The sequence below is a fragment of the Perna viridis genome, chromosome 3 (assembly GCF_037379345.1).
Source record: "Perna viridis isolate PV_CMFRI_1.1 ecotype Kerala chromosome 3, ASM3737934v1, whole genome shotgun sequence".
Taxonomy (NCBI): domain Eukaryota; kingdom Metazoa; phylum Mollusca; class Bivalvia; order Mytilida; family Mytilidae; genus Perna; species Perna viridis.
In genome coordinates, this window is record NC_142447.1 from 34516259 (window position 1) to 34538168 (window position 21910).

At 32.9% G+C, this 21910-nt stretch overlaps 1 protein-coding gene and 1 pseudogene across 5 annotated transcripts; one reads left to right on the forward strand and one right to left on the reverse strand.

The window, feature by feature from the left end:
- Positions 1 to 345: 345 nt before the first annotated feature.
- On the reverse strand, positions 346 to 15927 carry LOC148621994 (b(0,+)-type amino acid transporter 1-like). Of its 5 annotated transcripts, none has more exons than XM_088571440.1 (13): positions 15870 to 15927; positions 13462 to 13588; positions 13110 to 13211; positions 12014 to 12253; positions 11656 to 11781; positions 11341 to 11440; positions 7739 to 7783; positions 5626 to 5749; positions 3832 to 3935; positions 2925 to 3021; positions 2445 to 2594; positions 1087 to 1255; positions 346 to 626 (listed from the first exon to the last, which is right to left on the reverse strand). In XM_088571440.1, the coding sequence occupies exons 2-13, from the start codon at positions 13562 to 13564 to the stop codon at positions 535 to 537; spliced, it is 1452 nt and encodes a 483-aa protein (XP_088427566.1). In that variant the 5' UTR covers positions 13565 to 13588; positions 15870 to 15927; the 3' UTR covers positions 346 to 534. The 5 variants fall into 5 exon arrangements, with proteins under 5 accessions (XP_088427566.1, XP_088427567.1, XP_088427569.1 ...); XM_088571441.1 differs by having other exon boundaries at positions 15874 to 15916; XM_088571443.1 differs by lacking the exon at positions 13110 to 13211.
- A 991-nt stretch (positions 15928 to 16918) lies between these two features.
- LOC148621995 (uncharacterized) lies at positions 16919 to 18581 on the forward strand (annotated as a pseudogene).
- Positions 18582 to 21910: the final 3329 nt, after the last annotated feature.

Genomic DNA, 21910 nt, shown 5'->3' on the forward strand with positions numbered 1-21910 from the left:
TGTGTTCTACGTTTGTTTTTTGCTTGTATGAGAATGGGAAGATTACATTAAAAGATGAAATGATCGGTTTGCACTGAACATTATCCAGTTTCCGATTCAGACACAGAGGCTCGTTACAATTGATAATATAGATCAAATGCATTTTCAGGGCCCCGAAATCTATACATGCCCATTGCCAGTCCTGGAAACAAGTTGTTTTGATTGAAAACATTCTGGTCATCACGGTTACGAAATAGTTATCATATCAAGGAACCAAGATTCTAGCGAAAGTCACCCGATTTTAGAGCATATCGCATTCGTACCATTTTGGATGTTGAAAGTAAGCCGAAATAGTGGCAAAGAATATTTGATGATGAGCGATTTTGAAGACTTCAGTCTTTGATTTTATTGCTTGACACGAAAAATCAAACTGCTGTAAGTAAAATACATAATATGATATTAACAAACAGTTTTCTGTCGTTACTTTAATAACTTTTTGACTGACTGAACAATACACCCCGTTTGTCGTCTATGTGTACTTTCCATACTATGAAATCAGATATGTTTGCGTTGTATAGAATCCTCAGTACAAAGCTTGGTTGTTGGAGCTACGTTCATTAGTAATTGGCATATCTTCGAAATCATCCCTGTCGAAAATATTTAATTTTGTATAATGCAAATGTAAATGATTGTTAATTATAAAATGTAAAACATTAATAGTTGAAATATTGGGAACTCAGATAATTCATTGGAATTTGTACGTATAACTTTCGTTTTGATTCTAAGTCAAGTAGTCTTTCTATCGACTTTTGATTTAGTGTATTTTTCGACGAGAGAAGTATTTTCATATTGACGTATCTAAGGAGTCAAAGTTTCCATGTGTGCTGCCAACAAAGAAGTATTTTCATATTGACGTATCTAAGGAGTCAAAGTTTCCATGTGTGCTGCCAACAAAACAAAACAAAAAATCACACCTTTCAATAGGGACCAGTACCCCATATTGTTTTAAGCAAAGTCATTTGAATTTCATTCATATATCATATTTGTTGTAATATATTAGTTTTAACTTTGTAAAATATTTCAAGCATCATCAGGGTTAATACTTGCCTATTCCAGGAATAGAAAGCTTAAGTAGTACAAATGGAACATAAATAAGAGCTCCAAGTAACAAGTAACCAAGAGCATATAAGAACTCAGTTCGGACTGGTCCCAGGAACGGTGCTACCGTTAAGTACACACACACAATTAACACTATGATTGGAACCATCAAAGGAAGCTGCAAAACGAAGAAGTGGAACAACTGATGACCGGAACCTTGATAGGTATCTTTCAACATCTTCGCAACATCCGCACAAAAACTCGTTATTTTTAGGTGTTTTCTCCTATTTTTACCGTTTAATACTGTTAATCGGGACAAGTTTCATTGTATCAAATAGTTTGTGAGTGAAATGTAAAAAAAAAAAAACTAGAAAAACTGTAAGCAGTGCTTTCTAACTTGATACTCCCACCACTCCCCCATTTGATAATATACACCTTGCCTACAATTTAATTTGAATCAAAATTTAACATAGGAGGTGCACAATGGGAACATGTAATACAGATTAAGTGAAAATTTCATTCAATTCCATTCAGTGCTATAGGAGGAGTAATGAATAAGATAAGGGCCCCCATTGTCCCCTATTAACAAATACGTGAATGTTACGCCATGTGAAACCCCTTGATTTGATTCGGATCTAATTCTGTAATAGGGGGTCACAATAGTAAAGGAGGAGAAAACGGTTAATAGATGAGTCCCCAAAATCCATGCTATGCTATGTGAAACCCAAAAATTGAATTGATCATAATTTAAAATAGGAGGTGAACAATGATTAAAGATTCAGTGAAAGTTTCATTAATTCCATTTAGTGGTGTAGGAGGAGTAACGGAAAAGAGATGTTCCCCAATCTGCCTTGTTCACAAATGACAAAGTCCATATTTTCGCAATGCGAAACCCCCAATTTGATTCGGATCTAATTCCAAAACAGGAGGTGTACAATGGGAACATCTATTAAAGGTTCTGTGAAAGTTTCATTCAATTCCATTGGGTGGTGTCGGAGGAGTAGCGGATATGAGATAGGGGCCCCTGAGAGTAACAGAAGGACGGACACCCCTATCACTGTATACCACCTTGCAAATGTTTGACAATAAACGGAAACGTGACCATAATGTAAATATTGCTGCAGAAAAATCGTTTTCAGATTTGATAGATTATGTTGTACCCGAGGTAGTTAGTATCCTATTTATATTTGAATAGTTGCACAGTCTGACTCAGTTTGCACAAAAATTGCCTTTTGAAACTTAATAATTTTTCTCAATGGGCGTGAAAAATTAATCTTTTTGTTACTGGTCTTGAAAACTTAGTACTTTTAATATAATTTCGGAGTTTTTTATTACTGACTCTGAACTTTGTTTTGAAATACTAATACCTTGATTGGTGTGTCGACATTCTTCATTCTGTATCGAAGGACTATGAACGCTATTGAATTTAGTCCATTAATAAGCCATGATACAAAACTCAGCATGTTAATTATCATTCCTATATCTGCAGGGATCATCAGTATAAACGATAAGACAGTCTGAAGTCAGAAGTATATGTGGCGAGTGTATTCCCATTTTATTTCGCCTAAGCTGTCAAATTGCTGGTAAAAAGGTGAAAAAAACTACGAAGGCGAAATGGGAATGATTTCATTTACCAAATCTGACGACTAAGGCGAAATTGGAACAAGCCTATGTGGCGTTATTATTAAGAATAATATCATAGATCTTGATGTAAAAATAAGATTGATCGACTCATCAACAGGCGCGAATGATGAGTTAATTTTCGATTCTTGAAATTGATATTACATTTATGCAAGAAAAAAGTTTTTTTAAAACTAAAATAGCGATGTACATATAAAATGACTTACAATAACCAAAGTTGCAGGTATTGGAATACCATTACTGACATTGAGATAGGACAAAAGTTCAGGAAATATTCCAGCCCTCGCTGCTGCAAATGGAACTCTAGAAGATGAAACACTACATAAGTATTTCAATTAACTTAAACTGAACAAGACTTATTTGCATCTCTCAATATGAGTCTGAACTGCTCATATTTCTGCGTTTCTTTTGTTGTTGTTGCTACATTGTAGTTCCAGCATCTGTTTCATGAGTTTCATTCTCATCTGACGGATCATACATAAAAAGTACAATTTTTCATTGTATAATTTACAGCTCTGTTTTAGCGGCTATATACGTGGAAGCTAGAATTAGTTTTGACAAAACTTCAAACCATTTATTAAGAGATATTCTTGTATAATGATATCATTATGATAAACTCTAAAACAAGACGTTCGTGATTGATGTTCTGTGTGATGAGGCATAGTCCTTTGACCAAGTCAATTTAGGTCTAAAGTTTGCATATCCGTCACTGCAAGTAAGTGGTTCCGTATTTATCATTGCTTCTATGCTTGCTTTGTTATATGTTCTTCATTTTTACATTAGAATCCAATCTCTTTTAAAACGTGCGTTGTTGTGTGTTATTGTGTATCAAACTAGTTCAATCCGCCACATCTTTTCACTATCTCCAAAATCTGAGTCAAACTATCGTTTTTTAATTTCGGTATACGTTTTTAGGGTGTAGTGTGATGTCAATTTCGATATATTTTTTGTCGTTTCAGGGATTATTCGAAAGAGGACGGCGTAGGAATTTTCTCAACGTTCATTGATATTTCATTGCTGTTTCTTTTACTGTTTGGTGGGATTGTTGTCTCTGACACATTCCCTCTTTTTCACATTATTTTCTAGTTTAAATATAGACTTGTGAATGCTTACCTTCCACTAACCAACAAAGTAACTGTCAAAGTACCAAATACAGAGCATGAGACAATTATAGGCATAATCACTACGGCTGATCCAATTTCTCGTTCTGCCCAAGTCTGTTCGTGTAAAATCAAACCATGTATATGAATACAATCAGTTTTAAAAATCCTTTAAAACATTTATTCTTACTAATTCATTGTGTAATTAAATTAAACAAATGCTGAACTAATTGTTTTTTTTTCTGAAAATCCACATGTACTCTAGGAAAACTTAAGTAGTAGTCTTCGTAAGAATCATGCAAATTCCAACCCCCGGAAAGGTCTACACATCTTTATTTTTCTTAGTAAGTTGCTGTATAGGTCTACATGATGAAATGTGTAACTATTCATTCAAATCTGTCTCTTCTTAGGAGATAATCCACATTGAAAATCCAAGTTTCTATTGTATTTTAGTGTCATTTACAGTGTTATCTACCTTAATATTGAATTCTACGGTGCATTCTATATAATTTATGAACAAGAATTATATGAAAAACCACGTTAATTTCTGTTTACTATAACGTTTTAAACAAAATATCAAAAACTAAAATATGTAAGCTTTCCAACCATGAATCACATTTTGCATGATTCTTAGCTTGAATGCTATTTAAACAGTTTAATCTCTAAAGACACAATAAATTTTAATGTCCTGTATACTGTAAACCAACAAATTTTCTCACTCATTGACCTACTTAAAACTTTCTTACGTTTCTAAATTTAAGACCTCACAACCTTTCCCACTATGACAGAGAATCAACGTCTACTTGTTCTCATTTTATACATTTAAAAGCTTACCAATCAAAATGCAGAAATACCTGGCATGATTTTTTTTATGTCCTCCTTTAACCTTTGGTCGGCGCATTAATTGCATGAATGTGTTATTATAATGACAATATCTATTGTAAATAACGAAATTGTTTAATAAAAAAAATACCTTAGAACCGGCAGATGACCATGGCTTTTAAAAGTTAATTAAATAATAGGTCCCATAAAGGGTAAAATTATGTAAAACGTCCTTTTAATCACTGTGTTTTTTTTCTGGTTAAAACAATACACGTGTATGTTTAAAGAAAAACTACTTCACTGATGACTGATTTTTTAAAACAATTGCTGTATTGTAATTTCACCAGACATATCCTCCTTTTCAACTTCTTTACGTGTACTGAATTGATCTAGATCTATCTAATCAAATGTGGATTACATCTTTTAGGTATTTTTAGATATATTCTAAACTTAAACATTTTATTTTCATTATTTTAAATATATTTAATGTCACTGTATCTAAAGATATATTACGGGTAAACTGGCACAATTGGTAGTTTTTTTTGTTGCAATTGAACTGAAAAAAAGTCATTTTTCACCTTTCAAGTGCAATCACTACTACAAAGAGTCGTCTGACAACTTTGATCCCTTCAAGACTTTTGAATGGACTTATAATAAGGATCATATCAGCAATTGAAAGAATTTGGCTAAACCTAACAGTTTCGGAGATATAATATGCGAAAAACTACTGTCTGACCCCTACGTTATATTTATAGTAACGGCGGCCATGCTATTCGATGGATCAAAAATCTCCACATTAATTCTACGCAGTATTCCCCAAGGAACATCCATACCAAGTTTAGTTCCAATTGGTGAAGTAGTATCAAAGGAGAAGGGTTTTGAAAATTTGTTAACGACGAGGACGACGACGACGGAGGACGACGGACTCCAAGTGACGGCAATAGCTCACACATGACTTTCGGACGAGATTGCTAAAAAAGCTTACCACAGCCACGGCCCATGATGACAGGAATTCTGTATTTGACATGACAGCTAAGTATGACACGTTTACCAGGATATAAGTCACTGTTACTAGAACCATGGAAGAAATAACACACAGTGGCAAATTTCTAAAAAAGACTAAAGTTAAACAGACCACGCCATATTAATTTCTTAGCAAAATATGAATATAAACCAATGTTGCCAGAACCACGGAGGTATTAAGACACAAAAAACAAACAATTCCATACGAATTTTCTTCTTCAAGATTGAGGATTTAAAATTTTCATTATAATTTTTCAGCAAGAGAGCGTTGACTTTTTTGTTTAAAAATAAAATTCTAAAAAGGAAAAATGGATCATTTCCGGCACAACGATTTTATGCCCTTCATACTTCACGCCCTACATATATAGAATATCACTGACGTACCGTCTCCTGAAGGGAAGAAACCGGGAGTAGGTATAAAAGACACTTACTAGAATGGCATTAATTTTTAGTGTTTGTCCGTTCTTTGTTCTTGAAAGATATATATACAACAGAAAAAAGTTAGCGTTCGCTTTTGAAACATGCTGCGTCCATACAAAATGGCAGACAAAAAGTTAATCGCGCGCCCCAATTATAAGGAGACTAATCTAAATAACCAGAAGCCTGTTCAGTGTAGGTTTGGTCACTGCACCCAACAATGAAGCCCTGATTCTAATAAGATATATTGTTATTTTTTAACAAATGTTTTATTTTTTTTTAATACATGTGCATATTTAAAAAAATATTGCATATGCATTTGTAAGTTTTGAACATATATTTGTAAACATACATTCATAAGTTTTAAACATATGTTTTATTTTTGAATGTAGATAGATTAATTCTAAGTAATGTTCATCAAAATATATTGAAGTATAATTTGTTTGATGATGTAAGAGTAATCAAGGGAACCAAGGTTATAGCGGTAATCAAAAGAATGTAATCCAGGGACAAAGACCAGACATGGAAAACAGACATACACAACAAAGAACATAAAGTAACTAAAACCATACATACAAAGTAACAAAAGTAAATGAGCAACTCGTACTCCACTAAAAACTGGGAGCATGGACCAGGTGCACCGGTAGGGTAAGCGTCCTCTGCTTTTCTAGAAACAATGTCGATTTCCACTTCACAATACATAATAGCGATGTGATTTGTAGAGAGTGTAATGCTTATCCATTGCTAAGGTCAGTATGATTACTAAGGTCAGTATGATTGTTTGGCAAAACACTTTGATACTATGGTGTGTGAATAATAACATAACTATCGAGATCAAATGCGTTGGATATTCGATGTTCGATATTCGACATTCAAACTTTTCAATATCAAACTGAATATCAAACGGTAAAATTTTACCGTTTGATATTCGTTTGATATTCATTTCTGGCAACTTTTAAGAATGTAAACACTAAATAAATATCAAATGAATATCAAATGGTTGATTTTTCTGTTCGATATTCGTTTGACATTCGTTTTCGGTTTATATATTGAATGTAGAATGGATTTGAATATCAAACTAAATATCAAACAGCAAAAAATCCTATTTGATATTCAGTTTGATATTCAAATCCGTTTTAGATTCAATATATAACCCGGAAACAAAAGTCAAACGAATATCAAACAGCAAAAAAATCCTGTTTTATATTCAGTTTGATATTCAAATCCGTTTTATATTCAATATATAACCCGGAAACGAATGTCAAACGAGTATCGAACAGCAAAAAATCCCGTTTTATATTCAGTTTGACATTCAAATCCATTCTTTATTCAATATATATACCTGAAACGAATGTCAAACGAATATCGAACAGACCAAACTCCTCTTTGATATTCAGTTTGATATTCAAATCCATTCTATATTCAATATACAAACCGGAAACGAATGTCAAAAGAATATTGAACAGCAAAATAAATCCTGTTTGATGTTCAGTGTGATATTCAAATCCGTTTGATATTCAATATATAAACCAGAAACGAATGTCAAACGAATATCGAACAGACCAAACACCTGTTTTATATTCAGTTTGATATTCAAATCCATTCTATATTCAATATGTAAACCGAAAACGAATGTCAAACGAATATCGATAATTTACCTTCTTGGTTTGTCTAGCTCCTCCACTACGTTATTCAAGAATTGCCTAGAAATTTGAACATTATTAGTCTAGATAATAATAACGTCTAGGAAGGTTAATATCAATTTTGTTTTGCTTAGTCGCCCCCAAAAAGTCAGTTTCATAAATGCCCCAGCAAACGTCAGATTTAGTACATGAACTGGGAGGGTTCACCTTTCACCCCTAATCAACTTTTTTTTATCTCTGTACATTTTGTCGCTAAAGTATATTCTCGAATTCTTTTTCAGTATAAGCCTATATCTATACCACACGGACATAAAAAGCCAAGATTTATGTGAAAGGTCGCGTAAATTAGACTGTACGTGCTATTGCTCGACCAAAACATCTCAAATTTGGTATCATTCAATAGATAATTCAATTCTCTACATAATAAAGGCGTCAGAAACTAATGTTCAAGAAATATAGTTTTTTAAAGTAATAAATATTATCCCTACCCCATAGAAAACTGGTCTCAGTATCAAACAAAATTCTTATTCATAGCATACTGACTCCGGAAAACTCATAATTTAGGCATTCATAATTAAGACAATGATGCATGAAACATATGTGGTCAATTTTCGTTTTGGGGTTACAATTATTATAAAATCGTAAAAAAGGAAATGTTAAGAATTTCAGATTTTCTTCTACATCACCCGTTATTGTCATTTTTCCTTCATACCGCAGTTCAAACTAGCTTTTGTATGATACAACACAATTATATAGTATCTATGCTTTCAAATGAGCCTAAGTAATAAATATTTGAACTTTTAAAGTCCAATTACCACCTCTACCCCAGAAAAAAAACTAAACATGAAGCAAAGTAACAAAAATACTTTTAGGGTATAGGGTATAGGTATATAGATGTGTCATTTATCGTAAGTAATTCTTTGAAACCTCAGAGGTTATCAAAATAATGATAACAAACAAAAGCATGCTAAAACTGCGATATTTAAAACAAAAATACAATATACTTGTAAATGAGTGATAATCTGTAATTCTGAAATTTCCTTTTTTTTTAATATTTTGTCGTCCCTGGGATTTTATAGACAGTATGATTGAAACACAAAGATATTCATAATAAATACCAGAAAGACATTGTCTATAGTTTATATATGCCCTAAATGACAATATTCTTTCATATTGGGGCAGATTTTAGTGGGGTAGTGGTGCAATTCTTTCGCCTTATTGGGCTTAAATACGTAAAATTATTAGAAAGCTGAGATAATATGTAAATCTTTTTAAATTAACAGAACTTGTCTAGTGTATGGTATTCGGAAAAAAAATGCTCCTTACAGGTGAATTGGAAGAAAATTTTGCTATATATGGTCTTAAATGGGTTTAATAATGTATTACTTTGATTCATAAGAAATCTAAGATGCTATTGAACATACAAAGCTTTTTGTTTTTGAAAGAACGGTGTTTGAAAAAAAATGCTCATTACAGGTGAAATGGGAGAAAATATGAAATTCCGAAAAAAAATTCCCATAAAAAATGAGAATTAAGCGCCTTTACAATTTTATAATAATAATAACCCCAAAATGAAAATTGACTACATACATTGAATACATCATTATCTTAATTATGCCTCAATTATGAGTTTTATGGTGTAAATGAGAATTTTGGTTGATACTGGGTCCAGTTTCTACAGAAGTATCAATTGTCAATGTGATAGTAATTAACAGAAAATACCAAAAATAATCCATTTTTAGTGAAGCATCTAGTAGGGTTGACATGGAAATTTCAACCAATTTAGGCAATTTTTCGGTACATGTTTTACATTTTTCTCCATAACCTTAAGTGTTACCGCAACGTTTTTGGTACTATTGGAAATTTAAGATATTTTACTGCCTGATGATTTCCAAGTCAATTTACTTCATTTAGTAGAAAGAAGATGTCAGAAAATTTAAGAAAAATTGCAGAAACGGTGTATAAAAAGTGACCAAAAAATACAAAAACGCTTCAGTTTATTTCTTGGCGACAAAATGATTAATCAACGGAAGGTATGAGGGTACATGGAAGTTTCATTTGGTTGATGAATGGAGGGGGGGGGGGGGTGGAGTGTACTAGGGGTTATTTCAGCCCACGTACTACTACTCAACTTAATGAGGGAGGAAATTCTACTGCAGCTTACAGTATAGGTTATATACATGATTCTGACCCATTGACATATACCCATGTTTGTCTTTGGTGCCAATAACATACATTTTCATACTTGTTCAAACTGTTGTGGATAGTTGTAGTGAAAGCGTTCTCTCTAACATTGCATTCTAGTGTTTGACAAAATAAAAAAAAGTATACAATGTGTAAAATAAAGTCTAAATACCTCCCATTGGCGAATGATAAACTCAAGCATTTTTGTACCTCGTTGAGGCAAAATCCTTAATTTTTGTTTTTTATTCTTCAAACTTCTACTATTTACAGAATGAAGTAAATTAATTAATATAAGTATCAACAGGTAACCAAATATCTCAGCTTGTTAATGGTACCAAGTATGTTGTGGTAAGCCTTACGGTTTGGGGTAAAATGCAAGTTATTTACCACGACCCCTCGAAAAATCGCTTAAATAGAAATATTATTTAAACTCAAAACCCCAAAAGAATTTGTGTCTGGATCAGTAAATATGGCTTATTTGGCATTTTCTGTTTAGTACTTTCCCAATTGATACTTTTGGGGCTTTTTGGTGACTTTTGGCAATTTTATAGTCACAATGTATCAAAAATTGCTAAAATTGAATTTTCGAATTATATATTTTCGCTTAAATTCGACTTAAATAGTGCACGACGAATGCGTTAGATGTATGATTCGATAGATAATTCAATGTTCTATTTGTTATTTAAAACATCGTCCCCATGTGTCATCAGCAGTAGGATCAACCAAAAAAAAAAAGCCGCTTCTTCTGCTCCGACACAAGGATATAACAATTTGATCCCTAAAGCTCTTTGCAACTGTAAAATAGCAATGTTCATTTCGGTTATTTTAATAAGTGAATAAGTAGATAACTGTGGTTGAAACATTTATTCTTTTTTTCCTGTCTCATATCTGTTGTACCTGACATCCCGCAATTACATACCTTATTGTACTATAAGGTAAATCAGTCATTGTAGATCTTTGTTATGTGCTTAAAATGTAAGTTCAACGTAATGTTATGTTATTTTTTTTAATACATGTAATGTATCATGCCCTCATTGGCCCATTCATATAGGTTATATAGTCCTTCTATTATCAAGAATGAAACACGTAGTTGGAAATTGACAAAAGATAAACAAATATACAAAATTAGACGTTGTTCTTGTCCAGCACATACTCGAAAGACGTGCCGTTTCAGGCTGATTTTGCAATAAGTTAATAGTGGTGTAATTTACAAAAGTATCCATTAAGGATGGTTCTTAATTTCTGCACCATGTTCTATTAGTTTTAAATGATTTTAGTCCAAATTTAGATTTGCTCACTTTGAATCGCAAACTTAATCGATGTTAATGAAATCGCAGTACCAAATTAGTTTAAACCAAATAACCTTTGTTGCTCAAAGAGAACTTGCCAATTAAAACGCTTAATACAAATCAAATTAAATTTTAACTACTTGCCAGCCACCAAAACAAAATAAACCACTGTTAAACGCCAGAGCAATTTTAGCCGGACTTGTCTCACTTTCTGCAAAACCAGAGGCTAGAAATCCAAATTGTCCTGGAAGACCATTATAAATTATTGTACTTTTTTTTTATTCAGGTAAACAAAGCACACATCAATCAGCCATTTTTTTATATTGATTAATTTAAACCATATTCGACTCATTTTACCTTCACTTATTAATGCTAATTATCTTTTCTTTTATATTAAAATGTTAATACGCACTTCGTCTATCAAAGCAATACAAACGTATCGGTCATTTTACCACTTACCTTGTGATATTCTTATGAGACCACCAATAATGATTACCAACAGACCAGATAGTTTTAGTAAGGTGAATATCACTTGGGTCCTGTCTGCTAGTCTCACACTCACACAGTTTATTATTCCTGCACTGACTGAAGAAATGGATTCATACTTAGCAAGAATAAATCAGTGAACTGATTCAAGGGATGAAATAATTTTGAAAATAAATTCATATTTTGTATACGTATAAGTAAAATTATTTGAATGAGTATAATGTGAGAAATATTCGGTCATTAATATTTTTTCTGTGTAGTTGTTATTCATAGTGCTTAGTTTTTGTAGTGGTTTGGATCAATTGTTACCATATAAGTGTATCTTACTCACACACCACGAATACAGCAATTAACTTCAAGACAATGCCGTTTGGTCCACACCCACCAAATACAACTTTTGTGATATACTCCGCAACTGTAAGACCTAAAATGGTGGTTGCTCCTGGTATCACAAGGAACTGACTCCATGCAAACATGAATGCTGGAAATGACCCAAATACTGCAAGTAAATAGTTGAAATCCCCTCCTGATCTTGGTACCAAAAGTCCTAGCTCGGCGTAAATCAATGCACCTGCGAACGAAACAAACACTTGCGGACTTAAAAACGTGGTCTAAATTTTAAGGTTTAATTTTTGGTACATTTTATAGTTCATTGGCAGATTTAGATATATGATAATTAAAATTAACCAAACACGTTTAGCAAAGAAAATAACGATGGCAAAAAATTACTGGATAAAAATATTGAAAACCGAGAGGAGAGAAAAAAATAACTCTTAGTGTGAATGAGCTGCCAAATATCACTAGAAAAAGGGTATGGAACAGTTTCTAGAAATGTCCATCGAAAGCCTTTGATTATTATGTAAGCACTGTTAAGTAAAAATCCTTTCGACTCGACTCCGTCAAATACAAACGTGTTGAGTATATGAAAACTTTGAAATACGTGGGAGTAGACGATAAGTGTTGGGCGATAAGACGATAGGAAGTCATTGCGTTTGTCAAATTCCTATTTCGTTAATTTCTATGAATGGCTAAGATATGGATAGATGCATTTGTAGTTCTGTTCAATGATAAAAATTCCTATATTTACTAGAATGTTTTCTGTGATTTTGTCAATTATATTTATTTAAAAAATCTGAAGACCAAGAAAGCTACAAGTGATAAAATTGCCTTTTGATGCCTATGACTATAGGGTCAGCGAAATATCATTTGAAACTGTTATGTAAATAGGTTTTTATTTTTTGTTTAAACCAGTTTCAGGCCCTTTTATAAACTGAATATTTCAGCTTACCCTCTGAAAAGGCTCATTGGCATAGACATTTGCTGATGGTTTTAAACGTGCAATTTATTATTATTATTATTGCATAATATATATTTGCAGTCAATACTGTTCGGTGTAACAGTAATAGAACAAAAGACGGATAGCATACTTAGTATTGAAAATATTCCACACAGTAACCACACAAGTAGGCACATCCCAGCTGATCCGGTGTTCATTAGTACACCTTCAGGTGATACAAATATTCCAGACCCTAAACACATGTAAAGTCATATATCAGGTCATAAGAATGGCTGAAAAATATGATATAATAGTTTTGTAAGTCTTGTAGGCCTTTGTGAGGAATATGATATTGTCATTTTTAATTAAAAAAACTTTTTTTTTATTATAAAATGAATAAATATGTTTTACATTCTCAGTTTCAATTAAGGATAATTAGAATGATTAAAATTACATGAATATTTCCGTAATAAACGTTTTAAGTATTAAGCGAACGTATTTACCTATTATAGAGCCAACGATTATTGAGACTCCACTAACAAACCCTAGGCGTCGTTTCACTGGTACTGTGTCTATTTCTGTATTAATAACTTCTTCATTATCCATTATTTCTTCCAAAATTTGTATCTTCTGTATAAACAATGCATATCTTCAGGATATTTTGCAAATACTTGCTTAAACATCTAAACATCTATTAACAGCACCCTCCTAATTTATTTCGACAAAATTTTCAGACATGAGCTGTCCTTCACTACCATACATCGTGTACCAAGTTACAGCTGGCCGAGTGGTCTAGGGCGCTGGACTTTGTGCATAGTCTTGCTATAGATATCACAGCGGTACAAGTTCGAGACCAGCAGAGGGAACGACCAAAAATTAGCATCGCAAATTTGACAACTCTTAAGAGTTGGAAATTTTTCAGACCTTTCTATGTTTACATTATCTTCCCTTACGTTTAAATATTTATCAATTTGAGGAAGACATAAATGACTTAATTGTGGTAAGGTTTAGTTAAATATTGCAACTGTAGATTTCATTTATATATTCATATATTCATATGCTAATCTGTCCTCTAAAAAGTCCCTCGCAAAATTTCCCGCTAAATTTGGGACATACTTCAGGTCCAAGAATGTTACCTGTCGTGACTTGTGACTTGTATTTTAGAGAATGAACTTCATTTAATAATGTTTTCAATGTTTTTAATTATAAACATTACTAAACTAAAAATCGTTGGAGCTCCTTGAGAATGTACTTACATGTACATTGTACTTTTACGTGTACATAACCTCCATATGTATAATGTAGAGTCCCCGAAATTCCATATTACAGTAATGGGCAGCTAATGGAACTACCCCAACTTAACAGATTCCACAAGGCCATGTCTTTAGCAACAAAACGCAACAAAACGCATAATATTCGCGTACGTGTATGGAACATAAACTCATAAAAGATATGTAAAAGGAAGGCGCTTGAGATATGTTTTTGTTTTGACCATCACAGCCAAAACAAAAAAATATCTCCAGCGCCGAATTCCAAAAGGGATTAGGTCATGGACTAAGTCCATTACATGTTTAGTCTTTGCAGATTTGGTTTTCATTGTATTCTGATTTGGTGTCACTATGACTTATTTCGTTTCAAAATTTGAATAAAAATGAAAATATATCCCTACCCTCCGACTCTACAAAAGTTTAGAATGGTGATCGGAAACATACCGTTATTTTGTGCACTGGAAAGTGTTGATTTTATCCCAAATAGTATTTCCCTGAGTCAAAGATTCAGCAAATGCTGTAGACTGTACAACGTGCAGATCACAAATTGGATCACTAGGTCACGGATCGACATTAAATCACGCGTGATACTGTTAATGAATTTAATGAATGAACACTGTGTTACGAAAGATTTTTGGGATTTTAGTGGTTTATATCTAAAAAGACAGTTAAATTATCTGCTCGAAGCCACGATATCCTAGCTTTATAACGCATGAAATGAAGGGTGTAACGGATATACGGAAAGGATTATCATTTTCAACTTTATTGTTATAATGTTATTTAATTAGTAACACATGTTTTGATATAGAACCAAAACCACATATTTTGGTAACCCTGATATGCACATTTAAATTTTCATAGAATAAATAGACACTTTTATGAGTATGGAAAATAAATAAATAATCTAGCCAAGGTTATGAGGAAAGTAAATAATCTGACTTGCACCAGGCTGGAAATAAAATTTCTGACCTGGAAAAAATTGCCAGATTCCAATAAGAATCAAATGGTCGTTCAATTTTGGACTTTCAAAGAAGTCAATACGTTGTATATGGACCTGTTCAGATTATATTGAGCGTAGAACGACCAAGTCCTCGGTCAATATAATCTGAACAGGTCCATATATAACGTATTGAATTAGTGAAAGTCCTTCTTATATATATATATTACACATGTAGATAATGTGTTTTGAATATGGAATTGAGTGCTGAATTTTACCCCATAATTGACTGAGAGTAATAACGGAACGTAACAGTTGATATCCGGATCTAAATTTAGAAGTATAGCGTTAATATACATACAAATAGAAATGACCGTCAATATATATATTTAAAAATAGAAACAAGTCTTCATGTACGTAGAATATGCATTGCATCACGTGATCATAATAACATGTGAACAAAGAAGACTGTTATACTACAATATATGATGGACGGTCGTCAAACTTCAGAGAAACCCATTAGTTATTACTTCTATCATGTACTTTTATATATATAAAAAAAACCATCTACAAGGTAATTTCTCAAAATATATGCAATACTGGTCAATATGAAATAGACCACTTAGATTAAATATTTAAATACTTAATCATTAAAAACTAAAGAGGAAAATTGATTCGTAAATAAATTAAGAAGTAAGTAATTTACCTACTAAAATGTACCGAGTAGTAAATCAAATGTCGAGATTACGTTGCTTGGATCTTGATATATGTGATATAGATAATTGAAATACTGTATCGTAGTACTACTACTCGTGAGATTGTGTTCTGATTATGTAAGTGTATCAAATCTTCATTGTTACCTACCACATCTGGTCATGATAATGTTATTTCATAAACATCGGAAAAAGTTCAGATGGCAAACCACACATGGTCAATTTCACCATAGCACTAATCAAAAGAAGACTCTAATTCAAAATAAGTATTTATCAAAAAGATCAGAGTTAAGTTGACATAGTCGTTTTATCATTTTCCTTGAGTCATTTCGCTTGGACAAATGCTGGTAAAGAGGAAGATATTTTTACAGTTACATTACATACATTTACGTTACGTTAAGACAAAAAAAAAACCCAACAAATTACCATATCAAGAGTTCTACGGTCGCCGTATTTCATTCTCAATATAATCCGTTGTAATGCCAATTATCTCCGGTCATACTTTTTCTTAATAAGAACAAGTTAATTTCATTCGTCATATTTTTCATTCTTTTGTTTAACCAGAAATTACAAAAAGTATTCTTGAGTTTAATAAGATCACTTGACTCTAACCCTAAAAGATGCATTCGGTTCATTCTCTTAAAATACTAGTAATTGAAATTTTTTATGTACATTTTGACTTAAGTTTCCTATATTACTTCTTGATTTTGTTTAAAATTGATAATGATATTCCTATATATTTTAGTTTAGCGCTGTATATTTGACATTTTTACAACATGAAAGAAGCCTTACCACTAAAATCTCAAATAAGCTAAATGGTATGCATTTATACCGTAAATAACAACTATTGTGGTTGTATATAATACAAAACCAGGTGAACTCTCGCGTAAGATAAACTGGCGCATCTAGTAAAGTTTACCCAAAACAACTACTGTGGTAGTATTTTACTAAACATGACTTAGATTGTGAAAACTATTGCAATGAACAGGCATATATTGATATTCCAACCTATATTTTATGGCAATATTCTTCACAAAGTATAATGGATATACTGAAGATGGTGTGTTCACGTTTCTCCAACATTCAATTATTAGACTAAAACAACATCATTTAAAGTTAGGAATTATGGGGTCCTCAAAAGTGTTTTTATAGTTTTAATTTACATGTATTTTACCTTTCCAATAAAAAAGGTTGGATGATATATTTAAATGATTTCATTGACTACAGACACAATAATATAATAATAATGTAATATTTTTACTTTTAATTTTTTCTGTTTTCGCAACAAAATAAAGCAGCATAGTAATATTTGAATATTTTAAAAAATATATTTCTATCTTTTTAAAGGTAATTATTTGAATTCATCTTTAAATGAAATAACTTAAAATTGATTTATAATTTTATTAAAATGATTTACAATAGTCATCAAATATATATGCCAGATTATTATTTATTACAAGTTGTTAATCCACTTTAGCTTGTGTCATTATATTTTTTTTAAAAATATTTATCTAACTGGGATAATTTTCAAGAAATGTAGTCAATTGTAGCAAAAAAGTCAGCTTGCATTGTTCATAGCTCATATGCAAGATTGAGCAGATCTTATTGATGCCTTATAAGACAATGTCTGTCAGTTTAGGTTCATTAAAAAAGTGACAGAGAAACTTTGTACCAAATAATTCAGGCACAGTCAGACTTGAGTTTAAATCTTCGTCAGTACATGATCAAGACAACTAGAAGGGGCAGAAGATATTGGAAATGTATTGTTCCATTTTGTACAGCGACAGCACATACTGGATAACATATCCAAACTTGGAACTCCACACTCACGTGCACCGAACACAGCAAAAGTAAAGGTCGAGGCAGTACTCAGTTCGATAAAACAGATATGTACCAAGGAAACCACACCAATACCAACTATATACGAAGAAGAAAGAGCCAAACTACGTTCAGTAAAGTACATTGACATCAACCCAGACAACGAAAATATAATAGCCGAACTGCCTTCATTCTATAAATCCCGTATGTCATTCTACAGATCCAGAAATAAAGAAACACGAAAACTATCATCTACCCGTACGGACATTCAACTCGGCGGCAAATGCTCACAAACACTTGCAGATGAAAGATTTCTTATTATTGATGATGGCAATGCAAAGAAAATACTCGCCTTTTTAACCACATGAAACCTGCCCAACCTTGTTTCTGCGGACATCATTTATGGAGACGGAACTTTCTACGAATCACCGAACCAGTTTACATAATTATATACTCTACATGCTACAATTTACGACGTGATGTACCCAGTATAATTTTCCCTTCTTTCCTGAAAGAGCGAACAAACACACGTCCGGCAACATACCAGCAACGAGGACTACAACTTTCTCCACATATTCTCTTCACCGACTTCGAGACTGCTACCTCGAAACTCCACACTGAGGGTTTTTCCCAACCTGTCACTCAAGAGCTGTTTCTTCCATTATACTCAGTGTATTTGGCGGCGAACACAGAAACTTGGACTCGCTGCCTGCAAAGAGAACTTCGATCTACGACTTTTGGTGAGACGAGCAGCCGTACTACAACTTATCCCAACAGACCTGGCAGATGACATCGACATCGACACAATACCTTTCGCCGACTTTGTAATCGAATACTGGATAGAGGAACAAGACATGAACCAATGGAACACTTTCTCAACCGAATGACCACTTAGAAGGATGGCACAGCAAACTGAATAATCTCATCAGACACGCCCATCCGAACAGAACACCTCCAAAAGACATTAATGTGATCAAACAAACAAAAAAATCGAGAAAGTATTTTACTTACACGTAGTTAGTAAAAAGATAAAATACAGATAAATTTAAACTATCGAACCCTTTTGGGGACCCCATAATCTCTAACCTTAATTGATGTTGTTTTAGTCTAATAATTAAATGTTGAAGAAACGGGAATAAACCCTCATGATATTGTTGTCAAATTGTTAAAGATAACCTTTTTTGGTTATAATATTGATTCGCTCATAGGGACTTTACATAGAATCTAGTACACTTTATTCAAAGAGTAATCAAGGGAACCAAGGTTATAGCGGTAATCAAAAGAATGTAATCCAGGGACGAAGACCAGACATGGAAAACAGACATACACAACAAACAACATAAAGTAACTAAAATCATACATACGAAGTAACAAAAGCAAATGAGCAACTCGGACTCCACTAAAAACTGGGAGCATGGACCAGGTGCACCGGTAAGGTAAGCGTCATCTGCTTTTCTAGAAACACCCGCCAAGTTGCTCATAAAAAAACACAGGCCCAAGTTAGAGGAAAGTAAAACTATGACACGTTGAACAACTCAGTTTTCATGGTGCAAATGAATACACCGTAACGATCCCTAGTTCATGATGACGTCCATGAAACTTCTGTAGTGATGATTTCAATCTTGTAGCAACATAACCCTATTCCAGACGCCTTATTGTTAGAGGTCTATTGCGATATAAAAAGTCTGCCGCTGCGTTGTTTCGACAAGCTCTGGCAGAACATATGACTTGTGATATGGAAACTCCATACGCAGGCTGAAGTGATGTTGCCACAGATGAAAGGAAGCTGGCTATACGAAATGATAATCTTTGTGTTTGTCGTATAAGTTGGTCAATTCAATTTTCTTTACCATCGATCTCTAAGTGTAGGTCAAGATATGAACCTGACTTCACAGTATCTAAATTACCCTTTACCCCAAGTTCTTTTGGGGTAGATGCGATGGATCAAATCCCCGAAACTAGGATTGTTTACAATAATACGTCATCTATATAGAGGAAACTGAGATTAAAGGATCAATCTAAACGATGTTTCTTCTTTTGGATCACATCAGCTATAAAAACAGCCTCATAAGAGTGAAGGAAAAAGGAGCACAATTTGTTTCCATTGCAATGCCAACCGTTTATTGAAAAATGAGTCCTCCACGCTGGACAAATTTGTTGTCTATAAAAAATCCGAGCATTTTGAAAACTTCGTCTTCTGTATATTTAGAAGAGGATTTGGAATTATTTTTTTACAAAGTATACATATTTGTGTCTTTTTGGAGTAACAATGATGTATAATGTTCATGAGTCGGGATTTTAACTGAGTATCGGGAATAGAAGTATAAAGAGTTGAATGAATGAGATGCAAGTTAGCATTTCATTGAATATTCCAAATTTGCCTTCATTTAATTCTATATAAGAATGCTTCCTCGTTCAAGAAATATATTTTGACAGACTTATGTCTGTCAAGTTGGATTATATTACGAGTTGTCGGAAAAAAAACTTTTTTCTCTTGCGTTAATCAAATATCTACCTCTATCTTTACGACAAACGTGATGACTTTTCATTCAGAATTGTCAACTTTCCTTTCATCTGTGGCAACATCCCTTCGGCTCCGGCGTATGGAGTGTTCATATCACAACTCATACGTTATGCCAGAGCTTGCCGAAACTACACAGACTTTTTGTATCGCGCTAGAATTCTAACAAATAGGCTTCTGGAACAGGGTTATGTTGCTACAAGATTGAAGTCATCACTACAGAAGTTTTATGGTCGTCATCATGAACTCGTGGATCGTTATGGTGTATCCATCAGCACCGTGAAAACTGATTTATTCAACGGGTCATAGTTTTCCTTTCCTCGTTTGTATACCCCGGATTTGACTTTTTATGAGCAACTCGGCGGGTGTTTCTAGAAAAGCAGAGGACGCTTACCTTACCGGTGCACCTGGTCCATGCTCCTAATTTTTAGTGGAGTCCGAGTTGCTCATTTACTTTTGTTGCTTTGTATGTATGATATTAGTTACTTTATGTTCTTCGTTGTGTATGTCTGTTTTCCATGTCTGGTCTTTGTCCCTGGATTGCATTCTTTTGATTACCGCTATGGCCTTGGTTCCCTTGATTACTCTACCATTTCCCGCATGTAAACATCGTCTGATTTATCCACAATATATTAGATTACAACAATTAATTGAACTCGATAAAAAACTGCTTTTCGGTGGCGCACCCCAAGTACATTGATAAAGACAAACAAATAAACTATATACACTTGATTTTTTTATTTCTTTAATTTTTTTATAACCTATTTGGCTTATGAATTGCTAAGTTGTTGGCCAAATATTTAAATGACGTATAAAATTTACTCACTTTTCCGTCGGAGTGCTGCAACTACAAGGAAGGAAAATATTTTACATATCTCAATTTTAACTGGCTTTCGGAAAAATGAAATGTATACATTTTTTGTTACAGGTGTAATTATTTAAACCCTAGAAATACTATGCTTGCTCTAATATTTAAAATCTCTTATTTGAGTGATTACAAAAATATGGAGTGATAGTCCTTATAATCGATATACTAGTAATCTCTTTTCTTATAAAATTATACGTCGATCTAAAAACTAGCAAGGCGATCCTCAATTTAACCCAAAATATTTTCGAAACAGAAAGTCTTAATATTCTTTGTTCGATGAACATAATTCACGTTTTTTTTTTTTTTTTTTTTACATATAACGACTTTTATACTAATTAAAACTGTTCCAAGGAACAAAATGTTATGAAGAAACAGCCTTCTTTTCGAAATGGGGTTCTGTGCTTTGAAAACTCCAACTTATAAACCCAACGAGGTTAAACAGTTTAGATGAAAAAAAATCAAAAGTTTTATAGGAGAGCGAAAGAATGGACAGACATACGCATTGCCTATGCAATGGCTTAAATCAAAAGCAACCTGGTAAAATGAACTAAGGAAAGAAGCAAAAAAACTTTATAATCACGGTTACAAAAATTCAGTGTTTCAGTATTTGAATTAGCAGTTTACTTCGTTTTTTTAAAATTCAATTCACGCATTAATTGTGTTCTCTCCAGTAAATTCAAAGTTACAATCTACAATATCCATTTGTCTTCATTGCTTGACTATTTTATTTCAGAAATTGATATTAGTTTCCGAGATGCAAAGTTTCGATTAATTGAGGCTTATATCCGAAATGTTAGATGTATTTGAAAGAAGCATGTCAAAAACAA

Bases quoted from the DNA above. Each gene is read 5' to 3' on its own strand.
- LOC148621994 (XM_088571440.1), bottom strand. From the start codon at position 13,564: ATGGATAATGAAGAAGTTATTAATACAGAAATAGACACAGTACCAGTG. The intron at 13,212-13,461 runs GTAAATACGTTC...ACATGTGTTTAG, and splicing joins AATCGTTGGCTCTATAATAG to GGTCTGGAATATTTGTATCA. The intron at 627-1,086 runs GCAAGTATTAAC...TATTTTCGACAG, and splicing joins GCTTTCTATTCCTGGAATAG to GGATGATTTCGAAGATATGC.